This window comes from Ictidomys tridecemlineatus, chromosome 10, assembly GCF_052094955.1.
Source record: "Ictidomys tridecemlineatus isolate mIctTri1 chromosome 10, mIctTri1.hap1, whole genome shotgun sequence".
Classification (NCBI taxonomy): domain Eukaryota; kingdom Metazoa; phylum Chordata; class Mammalia; order Rodentia; family Sciuridae; genus Ictidomys; species Ictidomys tridecemlineatus.
In genome coordinates, this window is record NC_135486.1 from 12,804,090 (window position 1) to 12,820,478 (window position 16,389).

At 36.4% G+C, this 16,389-nt stretch overlaps 1 protein-coding gene across 2 annotated transcripts in view; it reads right to left on the reverse strand.

The window, feature by feature from the left end:
* The window catches only part of Acbd6 (acyl-CoA binding domain containing 6), a 150,848-nt gene that overhangs the window by 57,699 nt on the left and 76,760 nt on the right, over nt 1–16,389 (reverse strand). For both annotated transcript variants that reach the window (XR_001229592.4, XM_005319739.5), the window contains one exon: nt 15,778–15,867. Coding sequence is in view for 1 of the 2 variants with exons in the window: in XM_005319739.5 (XP_005319796.2) it covers nt 15,778–15,867 (90 nt within the window). In the remaining variant the exon portion in view is untranslated. The remainder of the gene's footprint in view (nt 1–15,777; nt 15,868–16,389) is intronic.

The following is a 16,389-nucleotide window of genomic DNA, read 5'->3' on the forward strand; positions in this document are numbered from 1 at the left end:
CTCACTAACACAACTGTACTGAAGGGGGTAGGCAAGAAAAGAACTAACTTACTTAACTTTAGAATACGTAATTTTGACAGGCTAGTATAAAGCTAATGATAAACTATACATATCATACTTTACTCTAGTTAGTAAATGTATCTTACACAGAACTATGCTTTAGCAATTCTGAAACTACTTTATGTCCATACCAGACTTGAAAAAAATAAATATCATAAATAATGAGAGCTGTGTTTCTCATTATTGGAGGAAAAAGTCACAAATAAGGAGTGTGATGTTGGGTGGGATCCAAGCTATCAATCTAAACACATGATGTTCAATATATGTACAGAAATATAACATGTATATATAAATGATTAGTATGCATTATAATTATTAGTACATACATATGTATCCTACATATCATGTATTTCCTAGCTTTGACTGCTGAGAGAAGCAAGAAGCAATGCCATCCCAATAAACAAAGTCATATCCCCAGCCCTATTCTGTATTTTATTTAGAGATAGGGTCTCACTGGGTTATTTAGCTCCTCACTTTTTCCTGGGTCTGGCTTTGAAATTGAGATACTCCTGCCTCAGCCTCCGGAGCTGCTGGAATTACAGGCATGTGCCACCACGCCCATCAGAAAATGGCCATCTTTTTACAGAAGAATTCCAAAAGAGAAGAAGAAAAACACCATCAGTCAAATACCAGAATAACAACTGTTTCAGACAGGATCCACTGATGGATGCTAAATTTAGTGGGCATAAGTTTGAGAAGAAATAGGATTTGCCAAGGAAAGACAGTAGAGAAACCAAGCATCTACTACCATAGCAGTAATTGAAATTAACACAACCAATTGTAAGACAGACTAATATTATGAACCCCTTAAAATGATGCACTGAGAAGGACACATCACTTTTGTAGTATTCTTGCCCAAAATGCATAACCTAATTCCAATCAAAAGAAAATATTAGATAAATACAAATTGAGGAATATTCTAGAAAATAACTGATGAGCTCTCTATGAAAGTGTCAATCAAGATCATGAAAGACAAGAAAAGACTGAGGCACTGTAACAGAAACTAAATCATAATTGGGATACTGGAATAAAAAATGTTTTCAACATTAACAGAAAACTTGTTGAAATACAAGTAAGGTTTACAGTTTAAATAACAATGTTAGTTTCCTGATTTTAACAACGGTCATATGATTATATTTGAAGTTAATATTATGGAAACCTAGATGAAGGGTATACAGGAATTCTGCACTGTTTTTTGCAAATTTTCTGTAGAGTCTAAAATTATTTCAAAATAAAAAGGGTTTTTATTGTTAATAATTATAAAGTGTTAATATGTTGGAATCAAACAGAAAGTAGCTTTTCCTTGAAGAGGTTTTGCAGTGTCTCTCTCACTTCCTCACAACCCATGTAAGTAATAATGGTCATTCCTTTAATGAGGAATATTTGTTTAACTCTGAATATCAGAGTTTCTCTTCTATTTTTGTGCTTTTCTATATTTACAATAACTTTTTTATTTAATGTGCACTTGCAGTCATCTTTCTGAAAACATTTAAATTTAAAATGGCAATTAAATAACTAAATACACAACAATGAAAGTCACTCAATGGGTGACAAAATTAACAACTAAGGACTAAGTGCACTCAAACACAGGCCATGACAACTACATTACTAGTGGTTGTAAGATGCTGCTTAATTTCAAGATGTTAAAATGTAAAAAAAATAATAATAAAAATAAATCTTAGAATTGATTAAATGTGATATAATTAGTTTAACACTGTCACAAGAAGAATGCCGTGGCCTTGAATATTCCATTACTATAATAATTCTGAGACTCAAATTTTAACATTATGATTTATAGCCTCTCTACAGTATGTCAACAATATATTTATAAGTTGCTTTTATAAATGTGTAAAAGAATTTAAGAATTTGAAAAACTTTTTGACAAATTTACAAAATATACACCTAAGCCATATTTCCTTAACACTGCTTGCCCAGGTAAAGTATACATATGTAATAGAGAAAAGACAGTGAAAGGGAGAAGAGAAGTCTCTTCTATTTCTTCAGGAGGGTTTTTTAAAAGGGAGATCCCATTATCTCCTTGCTCTCCAAAAAAAAAATGATACATGTCTTCAAAAGTTTGAAAACAAGGTACTCAGTGACATATATGAATGTGTATACAAAAGGAAGAGAGATAAATCTAAATTAAAAACTACTACCTCCTGGAATAAAAACTATTGAAAATGAGAAAAGTATCTCTCTCTTTTTTTTTTTAATTAAAGAAGTCATTTTGTTTTTATTTTTATGTGGTGCCAAGGATCAAAGCCAGTGCCTCACACATGCTAGGCAAGTGCTCTCCCACTGAGCCACAACCCCAACCCCTCCTAAGTGACTATTTTTTAAACTTTTCTCCATGGCTCTAGTGAAAATGTGAAATTTCCTTGAGGTCTTGTTTCCCTTAATAATTTATGTGCATTTTGCATCCTACTCCACAACTATGTTTGTTTAGGCATAAAATGATTTGTAGAGCTCCTTTCAAGTTAAAGTATTTGAATTCTGAAACCTCTAAGGAAAATGGATTCTTTGGGAAGGTGTATCTCATGTATACTATGGTTTCTCATATATTTTCACATATACTATATGCTCTAATTTCCCAGGGTAATAGAGCCCTCAGTTGGAGAAGCTATTAAAAAAGAAAAAAAAATTTTTGAAAAATACTGAATGACACAGAAAAATGGTCACTATATAATATTAAGTGAAAAGCAGTAAGAAATCTCTATGGCTTATTTCTGGTCCCAAGGATGGCAGAAGATGCAACCGAGTAGCTTTCTTACTGCAATAATTCTTTTAAAAAGCTGGATTAACTGAAAAAAATGTATTAATAAAGACAGTGAAAGTCATGGAAGCAAATGGGACTGAGTGAACTAAAGCAGAGAGTTGTTCCAAATAGAGCAGCTTTCGCGTCTGCTTACCTGAGAGCATTTGCTGACTGTGCTAGGGCTCAAGACTGAGCTCAGCTGAAAAGGAGTATCAACATTTACAAAAAATTAAATCTGCAAAACTTCTGAAGGTTGTGTGGGGTTGGTGAAAAAGTCTGATATAAACACAAAGTGACTATTCTCCCAGAAGGTTTTATTTTCGGAATCCGGAGTCTGTGTGGGAAGCCAGAATTCCTAAAATGGATACCACCGTCCTCTGTAGTCTTTAGAGTACTTCAGGTTTGCGGAAGGGGTCTGTCTCAAACGACAAATATCAGCCTCCACCTGTTGGGGGGCGCCACGAGCGTGACATTCAGCCTTGAGCAACCGAGGTGTGCAAGTGGCTTCAGTTCCCAGGGGAGAGCAGGTGGACCTTGGGCAGGTGGACCTCACCTCCGATCTGCAGGGGAATGAAGCTCTGGGAGTGGGTGTCGCCCCATTCCATGGGGCTTCACCCCTTGGAAACCCAATCCCTTGCCTCATTTGGGTGGAACTTTCTCAAGTGTCTTCCCCTCAATAAACAGGGCTTCAGGCTGCTCTCTCTCTTCCCAACAGACCCTCAGGGCTGACAGCTGTCCCGTTCCTGCAGGCGAAAGGTATCTATCTCAGCGTGTTGCTCGTGCTTCTTTGGCCCTTTCAGATTTTGCGAACCCAGCATAGGTCGCCACCCCAGCAGGCTGGTAATATCAACAATTTGCCAAATTTGGGCAGTGTGAAGCCTGTTGGAGAGCAAAGATTAGAGCAGAAAAAAAAAAAAAATCTGACTGCATCTTCACCAGTCTTTCTGGGAGACCCGGACCTGTAGGCTCATGAGCAAAAACCGTGACCTCCTCTCCTTGAGGCATACAGGGCAGAGGTGGACCGGGCCCAACCCAGTCCCACCCTGGCTCAATTCCTGACTGACTGGGGCGAGCAGCCCCTCAATCCATACATCTGAGAGAGGAAAAGCTGTGACCTCTTTTTAGAGTAACACTGACCTCAGCCTCTACAGTTCTTTATGTGTAATGTCTAGTATACAATAAAAAATATGAGATTTATCTCTTTCTCTCCCTTTCTCAAACAATTTAGCTTAAATAATTCAGTACCAAGTAAGACTCTGAGTGAAGTAGGTGTCTCCTTGGGAGTATAACTGGAATACCACAAGAAGAAAAATAGAGAATAAAGCAGAAGAAATATTTGAATGGTGTCATTTTCCCAAATTCAGGGAGCTCAGAGTACCCTAAGCAGGATAAATACCATTATACAGGGAAGAGGGTAATGGTCCCTAAATGAAACCTACATTTTGTCAGTAATAAAATATCAATACCAGTAGACAGCAATAAATTACACACAGGAATACCAAGATGAATCACTAAAAAAACTGCACAAGGACATATAATAACAAACTTATTGATAAATTAACACTTAGCTGAATTCGTCAATGCAGCTGTCTGACTTTCAAGGCTTTAAATTACAAGTTTAATTTTTTAAACAGACACCGGAATGCTCACATTTTCTATTTTTTTGGTCAGTTGTAATAAGTTGGGTTTTTCAAAGAATTTGTCCATTTCATCTTAAGTTGTCGAAGACTTAAAGTTGTTCAGAACATTACTGTCTTTTCTACTATCTAGGGTACACAGTGAAAACTCCTAATTAAAAATTTCTACTATCGTAATTTTTTTCCTGATAATTCTTCCCCAAAGTCAATCATCTTTGTTAATATTTTCAAGAACCAGTTTTTGGCTTTGTTGAGTGTTTTCATTTTCTCTCCAGATGTCAAGGTGGCAGTTTGCCCTGTGAGAACTCAATTATCTAATATGTTCCAAAATTGTTGTTTTTTAATTTGTTCAACGTTTGCTTCTGTGGAAAAAGAAGCTGGAACCAGAAGCCCCCATTTTATAATGTAATTGTCTTAGATATTTTCAGTACATACATTGAGCACCAAATCAGAAGATGATTCAATTTTTGACTCAAGTCAATATGTAATTTTAAAAAATGCAAGAGGAAAGGATAGCAGATTATATTTGTCCCTATTTTAAGTTTTTGTTTCTTCTTCATATTCCAAGTCTTTTGTTCTCACTTCCTTCCTATATGAAGTTTTTCAGCCCTTCTTTTTGAATAGTTCTGCTGGCAACAAATTCTCTTCTCAGTTTCAATCAATTAAGAACATCATAACTTGGAACAATACTTTAACAATATTTTCACTGGATTTAGAATTAAGAATTGACAGCTTTTCTTTTAGTAATCCACTTCCTTTTGGATTCCACACACAAAAAAATCTGCTATCATTTGAATCTTTGCCCCCCTATAGATATATATTCCTCCCCTTTATAGTTGCTTTCAATGTGCTTTCCCCCCTCCCCTCTTTCATCTTCTAAAGTTAGATTCTGATGTGTCTTAGTATGGGTTTTTTCAGGTTTATCTGTCTAATGTTCGCTCAGTTTCCTGAATCTGTAGGTTTATGCCTTTCACCAAGACTGAGGCATGCTCGGCCATTCTTTCTTTGAACATGTTTTGCAGCTCCACACTCTCTTCTCCTGGACTCAAATGAGAAGAAAGTTAGGTCTTCTGAGTCGTCCACAGTCCTGCAGACGGTCTGTGTTGATTTCCTTACCATCTTCTTTCTATTGTTCAAATTAGGTAATTTCTATTGTTCTGTCTTTAAGATCACTGATCCTTTTCTTTGTTATTCCCATCTAGTATTGAAATCACTCAGTGAACTTTTATTTCAGCTATTATTCTTGATCTATAATTTCCACCTAGTTCATTTTTATATCTCCTATTCTTTGGCCAAGATTTTCCATTTTTTTCAAGAATGGTTACAGACACATTTTTCTGATGACTAATCTAAAATCCTCATCAGATATTTTTTTTCTTCTCATCAGATAATTTTAACATCTAACTCATCTCAGTGTTTGGTGTAGATTAACTGCCTTTCTGCATTTATGCTGGTTGTGATTTTCCTGGGTTTTGGCATAAGTGATCTTCAAGTTTGAATACATGATTACAGTCTGAGTCCTATTTCAATCTCCTATTTTAGCAGGCTTCCCCATTTGGGTTTCTTAGTTGTAGTTCCAATAATTTCATTTTCAAAGCTCTTACAGCATTATTCTGGTCTGCTTAGTTTGTGTGCTACCTACAGGCCATTGTGAAAACCTGGGCAGTATTCCATGCTGCAGTTCTCAAACCTTCTGTTATGTTAATTCTCGTGAGTGTAATGTGTTTACAGAGCCCCTCTCTTCAGCTCTCTTGTCTCTGAAGTCCTCCCCTCTAGCACTCTCTGTTGGAAAGGGTAAAGTACTGCCTCTCACTGCCTTTATTTCCAGGTGGGAAGAGAACAGACATCTAAGCTCACCACAAAGCCTCGGGTGATACCACCCTACTGGGAAAAGGGGACAGTTTTGTTATCCACCTAGGGCACACACATTATGGCTTCCCTTCAAACATGAGGGTTGGCACAGTTTTTACCCCATGGCATGTGGCTGGGGAAGGAATGAAAAAAGCTCTGTTGGATTGCCCTTTTCCCTGTCCTTTGGCCAGAGAGTAGAAGCTTTTCTTGTCTGTGGCCTATTGGCATTTTTGGACTGTGAACTTCTCCAGAGCCCAATCTAGACTATCTAAGAAACCAAAAAGATAACCCAAAGAAATCACCAGCTCCTCAGTTTTGAGACCTCAGTCATCTGCCCTCTTCTACCCTTCAGTCTTTTTATGTTTACTAGAGTTTTACCTGTACTTGTTTGGAAATAAGGGAGAAATGAGTCTTATCTCGAACTCAAGACTCTTACCTTAGCATTAAAGGCACTGTTAATAATCTTTAAGTACAGGCTTTCAGTGCATACAGAAGAAATATGTCCCTTCTGGTTTTAAGAAACTAATAAAACTGATAGCAAAACCTTTTAGGACTACCACAAGAAAAGAAAATTAGAAATTAATATTCCTTACAAATATAAAAGCAAAAAGTCTAAATATCAGACTGAATCCAGAAAGCGGGATTTATTTCCAGAAAGCAAGGCTAAGTTTAATGACTATAAATGAATCAATCCTGGTATTCTACTTCTTTTTGTCAGTTTTTGGTTACTGTGACTAAAATACCTGGCAAAAATAACTTTGAAGAGGAAGCTTATTTTGATTCATAGTCCTACTCCTCAGAAGGCCAACTTCATTGCCCTGGGCCAACATTAAAGTCAAAGGGCATGAGGGAGAAGCACTGGTCAGTTCATGGCAACCAGGAAGAAGGGAAGGAGAGAGAGAGAGGTGTGTGTGTGTGTGTGTGTGTGTGTGTGTGTGTATGTGTGTCCCTCAGAGAAGATGACCCCTCCTTGGCACATTTCCAGTGACCTGACCCACCTCCTTCAGCCACAGCCCACCTACCTACAGTTATCACCCAGTCATTTAAACCAGGAAGGATTGATTATGTTATAGTTCTCACAATCCAATGATTTTCCTTTGAACATTCCTGCATTAACAAAGAAGCTTATGGGGGACGCCTCATATCCAAACCACAATGTTACTTAATGGTAAAAAACTGAACACTTTCTTTATAAGATCAGCAGCAAGACAAGGATATTTGCTACCATTACTTGTATGAAACACTAGTGGAGGTTTCAGCTAGTGCATAAACAAGAAAATTTAAAAAAATAAAAAGGATATGGATTGGAAGGAAGATATAAAATTATCTCTACTTGCAGATGAAATAATCTTGTATGTAGAAAATGTTAATTCACTGGCAAACTATCAGAACTAATAAAAGCATTCAAGAAGAATGCAGGATACAAGATCAATAAAAAAAATTAATTGTATTTTACATACTAACAATGAAGAATCAGAAGAGGCAATTTTAAAAAGTTCATTTACAGTAGCATCAAAGAGAATAAAATATTTAGCAATAAATTTAACAAATGAAGTGTAAGATTTGTATATTGAAAAATATCATTAAAAGAAATTAAGACCTAAGTAAACAGAAAGACATTTTATGTTCATGTATTTTTTCCCCACCCCCAGTACTGGGGACTGAACCCACTAAGTTACATCTCTAGCCCTTTTAATTTTTTTAATTTGAGACTAAGTTGCCCAGGCTGGTCTCAAACTTGCAATCCTCCTGTCTCAGTTTTCCAAACTGCTGAAATTGCATGTGTGTGGCACTGGGCCTGGCCTGTTCATATAATTAATATTTTAAGATAGCACTACTCCCTAAATTGATCTACAGAGGCACTGGGCTCAGTGGTGCACACCTGTAATTCCAGTGACTCGGGAGGCTAAGACAAGAGGATCGCAAGTTCAAAGCTGGCCTAAGCAATTTAGTGAGGCCCTAAGCAACTTAGTGAGACCCCTTCTCAAAACAAAAATAATAAATAAGTAAAAGGGATGGGGATGTGATTAGCGGTTAAGTGTCCCTGTGTTCAATCTTTGACACCAAAAACAACAGCAGCAAAAATAAAAAGAGAGAATCAATGTAATCCTTATGAAAATCAAGGTTGCCCCCCACTCTGAAAAACAACAACAAAACCAGACAAACTCACTGGGGCCCAGAATAGGCAAAATAACCCTTAAAAAAGTTACAAGATCCATAGTTCTCTGTTTCAAAATTTATTATAAAGCTATAGCAAGCAAGACTGGTACTGGGATAAGGATAGAAATATTGATCAGTGGAGTGAAACTGATAATCCAGAAATAAACTTTCACATTTATGGTTATTCTCCCCCCCACCCCCGCGCCCACCCAGTGCTGGGAACTGAACCCAGGGCCTTGTGCATGCAAGGCAAGTTTTCCAGCTCTGAGTTACATCCCCAGCCATATAGTCAACTGATTTTTGACAAAGATGCTACAAATAATTTAATGGGGAAAACAAACTTTTCAAAAAAAAAAAAAAAACTGAAGTGGGTGTGTGTGTGTAAATGTTAGCTACCAGGAAAATGCACTTGAAGCATATGCACACAATGAAATGGCACACAGCAAATGAACATAAACAACCAACCCAAAAGACACACTACTCTAAATATTTCAAGGAAAGTTTTAATTAATCAGTGGTGATAGAAATCAGAGTAACAGTCATTTCAGGGTCATACAGGAGGTATAGATTTTGACAGAAAGTACTGAAGGGAATAAGTCTCCTAGTGGTTCAGGAAATGTTCTAATTTGACATAGGAATTATGTGTGTGTGTGTGTGTGTGTGTGTAATACACTGAGCATTTTACTAACTTGTATACTATGTACTTCACTGAATTTATTTTATATGTTGATAATTTTGAATAATGAAGGAAGAATACTTCATGTAGAATATTATACATGTAGCTTTAAAATATTTACAGGCCCATAAGTAGAAGAAACAAAGATGAGAATAAAATATGCTCAAATTTTACAGTGGAGAGGTTAAGAGCTTGAGCTATGGAGTCAAATGATCCATTCAAATCTAGGCTTCACCACTTCCTAACTCTATGACTACTCTAAATGCCTGCTTCTTCATCAGTAAGATGCACACAATAACAAGTATGCTACGGGACTGAAGGGATGACAAAAGAATGTACATAAATCCAGGCACTCTGGCACACGCCTGTAATCCCAGTGGCTCTGGAGGCTGAGGCAGGAGAACTGCGAGTTCAAAGTCAGCCTCAGTAAAAGCGAGGTGCTCAACAACTCAGTGAGACCCTGTCTCTAAATAAAATACAAAATAGGGCTGGGGATGTGGCTCAGTGGTCGAGTGCCCTTGAGTTCAATCCCTGGTAACCCCCCACCCCCCTGCCAAAAGTACATAAAATGCTTAGCACACTGTAAATATGAACCATAGCAGATACAAAATCTTGTTTGCATTATCCTCCTCTCTCCCCTTCTACACACATACCAGGTAGTGGGATTACAGGTGGTTTTATTTACTGCCTTGTACTTTTCTCGTGTTTTTGAAATCTTTTATAAATATACTGACAGCAAGAGTAAGATATTCTCTGAGAGGGACTGTGGCCCCGTGCTATTTTATAAGCCTTAGCTTATGTAATTTATAAATCATAAAATTCCTTAAACATTTCCACCCCACTCAAACAAACATTTTTCTTTGACCTGTGTAATGCCCAGCACACTGCATAGACACCCACACCACAGGTGCTCCCGTTCTTCTCACCCCAGTTATGGCCTTAATGCTACTTTACAACAAAGTTGAGGAAACCTACCAATAAATCTCCAGCATCCAAATTCTTTTTAACATGCTTTGGGTGTGCATGTGGGCTTCAGCCACATCTCAGTCCCAAGTGTGGGAAATCCCTAATTTCCAGAGTTAAACTACAAATCAATACCAAGCAGAGGAAGAGGCACAACCTCTATAATAATGCCAGATAACAAATGAAATCTATAAAAGCTCTTTCTTAGAAATAAAATAAAATTACAGGTTCCAATTCCATCAGAGTCACAGAACACACAATAAAAGAACATATGAGAGATACTGAAGAGTAAAAATGACAGGATAACATAGGGAAGACTTTGACATATCTCTAATTACTACTTCATTTCAGACTAATGGTAAAAATTATTCTTCAGCTAGTTGATAACATCAGCCCGCCTGTGCTGGGTTAGTACCAAGATCTGCAGCCAAGCAAACAGTTCTAATAAAATTGATTTTCCTTTTTGGCAACCAATAGGCCAGTCAATGATAATGTTGTTTAAGAAAGATTGAGTCATGAGGGAGATGAACCTTTCTTTCCATTTATTACATTTGTATTGTCTATATTTGAAAAGCGTTTTTCAGGAACAAAACCAAAGAAGAAATCACAAGGAGAAAGCTACTCTGAGAGCTAATCTCCAGAAGCCCTGTGACTTGAAGCATGTTATCAACTCAAACTGACAAAGCCCAAAGCACTCCCATTAACCCAAGTTAGACAGTCCAGATTATGACTGTCACTAACAAAGGAAAACCAAGCCTGCAAAAACATAAAATGGTCGTATAAGTGTAAAAGGGCAAAGAAAACACAGTGCCCACACACTGTCCTACCTACCCATCTTAAAAACCCATATGGAACTTTTCCTCTGCATTAAAGCTGGTGTTCGGGGAAGAGTGTTCTATAAAGCCATGGACAGAAGGCAGTTTGTCTTATAGTATCCAAACAGAATACAAGAAATTGGCAAGGCAAAAACCTTGGGCAGTGTCTAACAAGAGGACCTTTTCATCTACAATATCCTCAAACAATTTAAGTCAAATAAAAGGTATGAATACACCAACAGGTTTTGTTTTTGCTTTTTGCTTGTTTTAACTTAGTAGTAATGGTGGTTCAGGAAAGCAGAGGTGGTAAGATGACTTCAAAAGTTTGCACACAAAAATAATGAAGCAAAAATACTGGGAAAGATTCTGAATGAGTAGTGAAGAAATCTGCCCCGCCAGATATTAAAACATTATGAAGCTATTATCCTTAAAGGACTATGGCACAAATACACGAAGAGAAAAACAGAGAAATGAAGAACAAGGCCAGAAACAGCCTGAAATAAGTGGAGGAACTGAGACTTTGATAAAGATGACACATCAAATCAACAGAGGAAAAAATATTGATTTATTCAATGAACATTATTGAAACAGTAGCTAGTTTTATGAACGAAAATGAAGTTGACATTAACTGGACAAAAATACATACCAAGATACAAAATGATTCTAGATGGATCAAAGAAACCATGAAATGATGACAGTACTAGAAGAAAAGATGGGTAAAAGTTTTAACGTATCACAAAGAAAGTACTCATTTCTTTAATATATAAAAGGTTCCTGAAAATTAATAAAAAGAAACATCAATCTGAAAATAAACTAGGCAAAAGACATACAGATGGTTCACAAAAATAAACTATAAACAAATAAGATACTTGTTTTCATAATAAAATAAATACAAATTTAAAATGTTACATTTTTTGTCATGCAGCAAACAAGCAGAGAATGAAAAGTATTATGACAAACCTATTCTAATAAGAATGAAGAAGTAAGAATTCTCTGAAAGCATAAATGGTATTAGTTAACTAAATTATGATAATCTGTAATAAAAGCATATTATATAGCCTTTAAAAAGAATAAGGCAGCACTATATGTACCAAATACAGAACAATCTGCAGGATAAACTGTTGAATAAACAAAGCACGTTATAAAATAGCATGTAGTCTGCTATCACTATATGCTTGAATGTATAACAAATACTGACAAGATACATATAAATCTAATCATAGGTACTACCTCTGGAGAAGAGAACTGGGTGTCTGGGAAACTATGTTGTAAGGAAAAATTTTTTAAATTACAATCTTTTCCCTTGTGAACATAATACTTATGTTTAAAAAATTAGTGACCTATATATATTTCAAAGCAAGGTTATGCTTTGCCCTTATAAGGCTATGGTTTGCCCTTATGACTCAAAGCTAGGGAACTGGCCCATGAAGAAGGCATAGAAGTCTAGGTATTTCTTCTAATAAAACAACAAGGAAATCTCAATGGTTCTTGTAGATGCTTAGGATCTTTCTGGTTCTCTTATTCTAATTTTCTAACACTTTGTCAATATCTTTATTAGCTGATATTACTTTATTCAGTACTTAATTACTAAACACTTGCTAACTCTCAGAAAAAGAAAATTAAACAAGAGAATATTTGTAAATTTGCATTTTAAAAAGCCCCTCTAGATGAAATGTGGGGAACATATTGTAGGACAGGATATAGTTCAGAGGTGCTGAAATAATCGAAGACAACTGAATTGGTGTACCATCAGTGGTAAAACAGAGAAAAGGGTGGAGATGAAGGTTACTTAGGAGGCAGAACCAAAAGGATCTAAACCAGGGCAAACATGAGAGAAGAAGTCAAGGATGACTCCTGGGAAACTGGCTGGATACAGTGAGTCAAGAGGGGCAGGCAGGAAGGGGCAGCAACCGGTGAGTGAGAGAGGGAAGGCTCAGGGTTCAACACCGAGTCTGAAATGTCTAAGGACATCAAAGAAGACGTGCATCAGGCTGAGATTTGGGTTGGTGATAAACATGTCTTCTATTTCCTCTGGGAAATTGGAGATATTCTGAAAATAAGACAAACTGGAAGGCTTGCCAAACTTAACGACAGACAGTGTGACATGTGGTGACCTCAGGGTTGTGTGAATTTGTTTTCTAGCTTTGTCCAGAACCAGGTGTAGATGTGAAGAAGACAAGCAGTGCATTAATCAGAATTAAGAGTTCTGCTAAGTGACTATGACAACTAAAAAATGGAATGAGATTAACAGCAGGAAAACTGTGGGTCAAACTGAACTGAAACGGGAGAAGAGGGATACTATGGTTTGGAAGTGGTTTTCCCCAAGGGTTGATGTGGAAGCTTGGTCCCCAATGTGGGGATGTTAAGAGGTGAGGCAATCTTTAAGAGGTGAAACTAGTGGGAAATAATTAGTTTACTAAGATTGCTGCCCCCAGAAGGAATGGATATTGTTCTTGTGGGACCCTGGTTAGTTCTGTTGAGAGAGTTGTTATAAAGGAGTGATCTTGACCACTGAATCATTCTCTAGCTTCCTGTCTTGTCATGTGACTCCTGCCTCACACATGCTCCTGCCATGATGCCATCCACAACGATGTGAGGCAGGCAGGGGCTCCCTCAACAGAGCTGGTTCCATGCTCTTTGGACTTTTCAGCTTTCAAAAATGTAAGCTAAATAAACCTCTCCCTCCCCCCCCCCCCAAATATGCCTTAGGTATTTTGTCATAGCAAGGGAAAAAGGACTAATACTACATCGGTCAAGGGACGGGACAAATCCATAAGGTCAAATAAGAGATTCATATTGGAATAAACTGAAGGAATAGTTAGAACTGAAAATTTCAGAACTAGTAAGATCCAGGTAGGCAAATGAAGCCTAGGAGACTAGAGTGGAATGCATATATATGACAATGAATACTGAGCAAAGCATTTCATATCCAACATACTAAACTAAAAAGCAAACTTTTGGAATAAAACAAGGTTGTCCTTTTTCTTCCAGTTTTACTCAACCTAGTACTGGCAGGTCTATCCAGAGCAATTAGGCAGAAAAACAAGACAAAAGGAATCCAGATCAGTCACTGGGATTGCTAATACCAAAGACACAAAAAATAAGTGTTTACAGGATGTGGAAAAATTGAAACACTAATATATTGTTGGGAACGGAAAATGGTGCAGTAGCTGTGGGGAGCAGTATGCAATCCCTCAAACAACTAAGCATAGAATTACTATAGGATCTAGCAATTCTACTTTTGTGCATAAACTCAAAAACAGTGAAAGAAAGGACTCCAACTGACATTTGTACACCCATGTTCACAGCAGCATTATTTACATTAGTAAACCAAGTGTCCATTGATAGATATTTCAGTAAACAAAATATGATAAATACATCCAATAAAACATTATTCAACTTTAAGGGAAGAAAATTCTAAAACATGGTACAATGATGAACCTTGAAGATGTTAAGTAAAATATGCCAGTCAAAATGGGGCAAATATCATCTAAGAGTCACTTATATAAGGTACCCATAGAGGTCCACATTCACAGAGCTACAAAGTAGAATGGTGGCTGCTGGGGGCTGAGGGAAAAGGGCCTGAGGAGTTTGTATTTAGAGATTCATTTGGGGAAGAAGAAAAAGTTCTAAAAATGAATAATGGTGATGTCTACACACAATGTGAATATACTTTATTGAATGTATACTTAAAAATGATTAAATGGTAAATCTTATGTATATTTTGTTATAATAAGAAAAAAAGGAAAACATGGAGTAAATCTTAACAATCTTGAATGTGGTGATGATTTCTAAGGTATGACACCATAAACTCAAGACAAAAAGCTGGTAAATTAGATTCTATCAAAATTAAAAACGTGTATATTCATGGAGATTATCAAGAAAATGAAGAGAAAATCTGTAGAAAATATCTGTAAGTCATATATCAGACAAGAGTCTAATATCTAAGAGTATATCAAGAATGCCTAAAACTCATCAACAAAAAGACAAATGAGTCACTTTAAAAATGGGCAAAAATTGGAATATACATTTATCCAAAAAAATATACAAATGGTCAACAAGTACATGAAAACTGCACCATTTGTCTTCAAGGAAAGGAAATTCAAAATCATACCATGATGAGATACAACTTCATGTCCACTTGGGTGACTACTTAAGAGGAAAATAACAAGTCTTGGTGAGGATGTAGTGAACTTGGAAGCCACACCCATTGCTGGTGGGAATGTAAAATGGTGCAGCTCCTACGGAAAACACTTTCAAGGTTCTTCAAAAAGTTAAACATCAAATTAACTTATGACCCACAATTAACAGAGTAAATACCAAAAGAACTGAGCACAGTTGCTACAACAAACAAAATACAGGACTGTTTATAGCAGCACTATTCACAATTGTGAAAACGTGGAAATGACCTAATAGTCCTCCTCCAACTGATAATAAGATAAACAAAATGTGTGATATCCATACAATTCAGTCATAAAAAGGAATGATGTATTGTTACATGCTACAACATGTACACAACTTGAAAATGTCATGCTAAGTGAGAGATCCAGACAGGATATTTCATGACCACCTAGTTCAAGATTCCATCTATATGAAATAACTAGAATAGGCAAATCCATAGGAAAAAAAAGCAGATTAGTGTTGCCAAAGTCTGGGACCTGGGGAAAACAGGAAGGCTTGGGCACCGGGACTCCTTCTGCAGGGAGGGTGATGTTATGGAACTGAATAGTAGTGACCCTGTAACACTGTGAAACATAGGAAGTGCCACCGAATTGCATGATTTAAAGTGGTTAATCTCCAAAATTTTGTTGTGAATTTCATTTCAATATTAAAAGAAAGGCCCTTCTTTATCACTCTTACCTGACAATTAATGTCAGCTTTACACTGTAGCAAGACTGTGACTAATTCCTTATGTCCTCGATCACATGCCCAATGGAGTAGAGCTCTGCCCTAAAAACACAGAAAAAGACAAATCAATCAATCCAGTTTTGGGGTTATGTAAAAGACATAATAGTTTAAGAAAGATAAAGAAATTTGTAAGCTATAGGTTACTTATTTAAGAATGACTGATGTAAAAATGCACTATGGCAAAAATGGAATCCCAATGATTTTTTTCAACCTAATCAGTTTCCTCATCTACAGAATGGAAATAAGAATAACAACAACAATGATTATATCAATAATATTTGTTGAATGAATTAACTGCAAGAAAATGCTTTGTAAGTTTTCAAGTTTTAAAAATTAATGTAATATAGTTTTCTTAAATTATTATGTTCACCACTTCTGGTGAAAGAAATCTGATGAATAAAAAACAATGAGTACTTAAACCTAGGTAGAAATTATAATGTAAATCTACCATATGTAAATTTCCTTTAGTTTATTCCTTCAAAGTAAGATTAACCATTACCCCTTAATTAATACTCTGAAATATCTGAAAAATACTAGTATAGTCTACTAGTGTCTATCATCAAC